The sequence below is a fragment of the Carica papaya genome, chromosome 5 (genome assembly GCF_054855325.1).
Source record: "Carica papaya isolate Zhongbai chromosome 5, ASM5485532v1, whole genome shotgun sequence".
In the NCBI taxonomy this organism is placed as follows: domain Eukaryota; kingdom Viridiplantae; phylum Streptophyta; class Magnoliopsida; order Brassicales; family Caricaceae; genus Carica; species Carica papaya.
In genome coordinates this window covers 26,913,259-26,918,223 of record NC_142313.1, presented here as the reverse complement: position 1 = coordinate 26,918,223, position 4,965 = coordinate 26,913,259, and the positions used below count along the sequence as shown (strand labels likewise).

Here is a 4,965-nt window from a genome sequence, read left to right as displayed (position 1 = left end):
AACAATATATTGGGTATAAAATACTTATTTTTTAAAACAGTATTTTTAAAATATCATACATGTGTTTTATAATTCTATATATACGATTTATTATCATATCAGTTAGAATTATAATTCTAACACGATAATAAAACTTTTTAATATAATAATTATTATATTACATATCTATTATATACCTAGTCAACTAATCAATTAAGTGGTTAGTTATTTAATATGTGTTTGGTTCAAACTATTTTTTAATAATTCAGTTTTATCTACTAGTTTTTTCATATGGAAGAAAATTATATTTCAAATATTTAATATATAAGTAAATTAATTTTATTTTTGTTAATTCTATAACCCTAAATGTTGTATTTTAATTTTAGAATTAAATTGCAATATAATCTATAATTTAGAAACTAAATTGATAATTCTTTTGGCTATCATCATGAACATCCCACCCAATTTTTGCCAAAAGATCAACGGGAATGTTTTCATCCCTCAATTCTTTCCCCTCATTTTGCCCCAACAAGTTCTTGGATTCCATTAAAGCTTTTCTCATGGGGATAGTAAAGTAAAAGGGAGTAAAAGTTACCAATTCATTTTAGATGAGTGTATTTAGAGAACGTAACCTTTGTTTGCTCTTCTCTCTCTCTCTCTCTCTCTCTCTCTCTCTATATATATATATATATAAATAAATATAATTTGAAATAATCTTGGATATTAACTGGAATAGAATATATATATATATATATTCCGACAGTCTTCTGCATAAGAAATTAAAAAACAAATCCCAAAAAATTGTTTAAGGCTGATAAATACCATTTTCTTTCAAAGATATCACAATTAGCATTTTGCATAGACAGATGAATCAACATATTTAAATTACTAAGCTTTAAGATCCTAGGCCATGTCTGCAATAAATTAAAAAGTTATGAAATTCATACCTATTCTAATTAAATAATAATATAAATTGCACTAAACTAAAAAAATAAATTTGTATAGAATTTCAAGTGAATTTGGAGAATATTTTATATATTTCATAAAAAATAAAAAATTCAAAATAAACTATTCTAATGCCAGCATGAGATTTCATATGTGGTTATATTTTGTAAAAAATTTAATGAAGTATAAATTTGTAAATAAATTGTATAAATTTTTAGACTTTGTTCTAAGCTTAACACTGTCGTAATAGAGTTGACAATTTGAATCCCAATTATATTCTGAATCATTGCTCAGAAAAAAAAAAAAAAAAATCCTTCTGGAACCTCATCCTATTTTATTTAGAATTAGTGCACCTTTCACAACTTGAGCTTCGATTTCTAAATCTATTGAGGTTCTTAACCTTCACCTTCACTTTCACTTTTCAGAAGGACATGGAAGACTCAGTCTTATAAATTCAGAAATGGTCTAAATCCAACATACTCACCTTTTGATGCCACCTGCTATCAAAATTTCCTACTTAATTAAGTTGTTTGGCTAAAGGCTTACAGAAAATATTTGGAAGGTGAAAAATGCTGGGCGGAGGGGGTTGTGAACAATTTTGCTGACCAATATATAGTCAATCACCTATTCTCAACAGGCTGCAACTCCAAATTGATATGTTCACCATGTTCAGAAGATGTTGCTGATGGTTCAGACTCCTTACTTTCACCAGAGTTCATCTCCTGAACCGGTGGTGGGTTGACAAATGTTGGCATTTTTTCATCATCAGATAGATGATTTTTCATTTCTCGATGTTCCTGACACAAAGCACACCAGTGCATGCAGCAGTGCACAAGGCATGGGTCACAAGGAGAGTTCTGCAAATCAACAGCACATATACTCAAATTATGTAATAGGAAATAATCACAACTAATCCATAATAAAAAATATAATGAACTGACAGGTTCCTACTTCCCACAGGCAAAATTTTTCCTGGTTTTCCATAATGCAATAGAACAACCTTGAAGAAGTTATTGTTATCATCATTAAGCTTGGAAGATTAGAAATGCAACTCCCAGAAATATATGCATATCATGTTTTTAGAGGCACAGTCTCTGATAGCAAGAGCGGTAAAAATCAGAAGATGAGCTTCATATAAGATCGAATAGTACTTGAACCTCTGCAAGTAATGATTTGAGATATATTTTCCTTAACAAGATAAATGCTGAAAAGAGCTAAGCAAGAGAACTAAAAGAATAGATATTACAAAGCACCTTGAGATGATATTTCTTTTGTAGTGATTGACGAAACATGCCAGTATAGATTCCACACATCCACCAAGTGAAAAAGAGGCCCTCAAAGATCAGAAACATCGTCTGAGGATCAATACCATTGAAAAGTGCAGTTACTGCTGCTAGAGCCATTCCTCCTTCAACACACAAGGCATGACAAACACATGCATTAGTCCAAGGAATTTCTTCTCTTAGGGTTTCAACATTATGCCCAAACAGCACACAAGGGCAAAAGAGTCCAGTCCAGCCTGCACAAAAACGTATAAAAAATAAACTGAATTATGAAAGATGTAAAGAAGAAAGATAGGAAAGATTAATGAGAAAGATCACAAATGCCAAAAGCCAGGTAGAAGCATATGTTACTTCCATGTAGCATTTTGCTCTCCTCTACACAATGTGCTGGATTTTTCTTATTGTTTTCTTTCTTCCACTACTGGTAGCTCTTTATAGATTATCAGGAGAACTATATACAAGAAGCAGAAAACATAAATTATAAATCCTGATAATCCATTTAGCATTATGTGAATGCATATGTTCACAGTTCTTTAATCTTGAGTCTCCCTCAAAACTAAAAAATCTCAAATATGGGAAAAGTAAACCCTTATAATTGCTAAACTATAATTTTACTTCATTTTTCAATTTTCCTTCCTCTGACTCAATTTATCCATGAGAGTTTCCTGCAGTTTAATGCTACATAAACATATAATTAGTGCATTCTTTCCCTTGTTAATTAGAGAAAGAAATGGAAATATAATAGGGAAATAAACATACAAGAGGATAAAAAAAATTATACAAATCTGTCAAACATATATGGTGATGGGTGGATCTAGTTATCTTGGGGGGAGGGTGTTGGGTTGGGGGATGTTCCCCTCGAACTACTTGGAAAATATGATAGGCTTATAAGTAAACACTAATGAAGATCCCACCAAATTAAGATTCAATGTCCAGAGATGATTTTAAATTATATGTCTATCATCTATCACCAGTCACTAAATGTGATTGGAGAATGAGTAGAAATAGGATTAGAAATTCACATACTAAAAGTTTCAAAGGAGTTTTCTGCTGCAGTAAATTCAGCAAGCAATGTTCTTACTTCATAATGGCGGCTAGTTTGTTCCATTGCACTAATTTCTCACAACTGTTTACACTAGCAACTCAAGAAGAACCTTGGTGGCTAGTTACCTGTCCAATTCCTCTTTCAATTTCTCTATTTCATGTATTCTGCAATAAATGGCTTAATATGCTACAAAGAGGTTGTTCCAGAAATGCTTTTTAATGGAACAAGTACCATTATCACTTTGTAAATGTATATATTACAGAAATGCATGGATCAGGAACACCATACTGCATCTGTAGTAACCATATGGACAAAACCAGATAAAAAACCAAAATTCGAAACCAACATTATGCTAGAAAATATAGTTTGCAAGAGATTTCAAGAATTGAGCCTCTTACTTGAAAGGAATAAAGAAAACGAAATTCTTACAACTCTCTGTATCTTCGGCACAACCACAAATCCCAGTAGTCCAATCTTCATCAGCAGGGGGCTCATAGCTTTCGGGTAAAATTTGTCCACATTCTGCGCATCTATGTACATTCAACTAAACAACAACCCAAATAATCAGGAGTGAAATTGAAAAAGGAATAAAAGAAGGAAATCGTACTCGTAGAAACGAGGAATCTTCTATACACCAAGTGCTGGCCTGCTTTGATTTATCCAAAAGATTCATGACGGAAAGACGAAGAGGATTGATCTTGATAATTATTACGTTGAGTTAAGTTCATATCACAATTCTATAGATTATGAATGAGAATCTGATGATTTACAGACCATACATGCAATTTGTTAAAACCCCGTAAAACCACCATAATATTGCTTGCTCAAAATTACTACTGAAAAATCTAATGAAACAGAACTAAAGCATCAGATGCCGTAGGCATAACTAAACTTAGGGCGCCGAGAAGATGAAGAAATTGAAAGAAAAAAACAAAAAAGAAGATCACCAGAATCATGATTTACATTTTCTTTTTAACCTTACCCGCAGTTATCGCTCATCTTCTGATACATTTACTCAAGAATCAAACAAGGGATAAACACTGTCATAGACTATCAGAGATGATCCCACCAATGAGGAAGAATACAACATACATACAAAAATACATATAGGTAGATATATAACGCATAAAAAATAAGGGAAACCTGAGGGACTTGAATGGGTTGATTGAGTTCTCCAGGGGCGATATCTTCGAGAGGAGCTTGATCCTTTTGGAGCTTGACATAGCGCGATTGGGCATTCCCGTCGGCCATCTCTGATCTGTTGCTATGTTGTTTGAATCAATCCATACACATATATATTACGTAATTTACGTTTATGTATATGAAAGGAGAAATGAAGATGTCGAAGAGAAACGAAAATGAATTCTTGAAAATGAGAACAACGCGTAATGGACTCCTCATGAAAAGCTAAATGCACTATAAATGTCTTAATTTCTAAGTTTTATTTAATAATTATTAAGTTAGACTAATTTTAATTACGTTAAGCATAGATATTTAAAATATTAAACACTTAATTTGAAGGATTTTGTTTAATTTTTTTAATATTTTAAATATAATTTTTTAAAATTAAGATTAATCCTGAATTGTTAAATATATATTTACATTTATATTAGGGGGCTTTGTTTGTAAGTGAATGAAATTTTTTGGCTACCAATATGTTGCTAGTAGGACAAATTTGTTTGTTTTTTTTTTTTAAATAATTTTTTAACTACA

General features: G+C 31.4%; 1 protein-coding gene across 1 annotated transcript; it reads right to left on the bottom strand.

Moving 5' to 3' along the window:
- Positions 1–1,238: 1,238 nt before the first annotated feature.
- Positions 1,239–4,660, bottom strand: LOC110806420 (PLAC8 family protein). Its single transcript, XM_022031267.2, has 4 exons — positions 4,396–4,660; positions 3,682–3,796; positions 2,178–2,443; positions 1,239–1,781 (listed from the first exon to the last, which is right to left on the bottom strand). The coding sequence occupies exons 1-4, from the start codon at positions 4,501–4,503 to the stop codon at positions 1,545–1,547; spliced, it is 726 nt and encodes a 241-aa protein (XP_021886959.1). The 5' UTR covers positions 4,504–4,660; the 3' UTR covers positions 1,239–1,544.
- Between the last annotated feature and the right edge of the window lie 305 nt (positions 4,661–4,965).

Bases quoted from the DNA above. Each gene is read 5' to 3' on its own strand.
- LOC110806420 (XM_022031267.2), bottom strand. From the start codon at position 4,503: ATGGCCGACGGGAATGCCCAATCGCGCTATGTCAAGCTCCAAAAGGAT. The intron at 3,797-4,395 runs GTTTCCCTTATT...GTTGTTGTTTAG, and splicing joins AACCCATTCAAGTCCCTCAG to TTGAATGTACATAGATGCGC. The intron at 2,444-3,681 runs GTAAGAATTTCG...GTTTTTGTGCAG, and splicing joins TGCCGAAGATACAGAGAGTT to GCTGGACTGGACTCTTTTGC.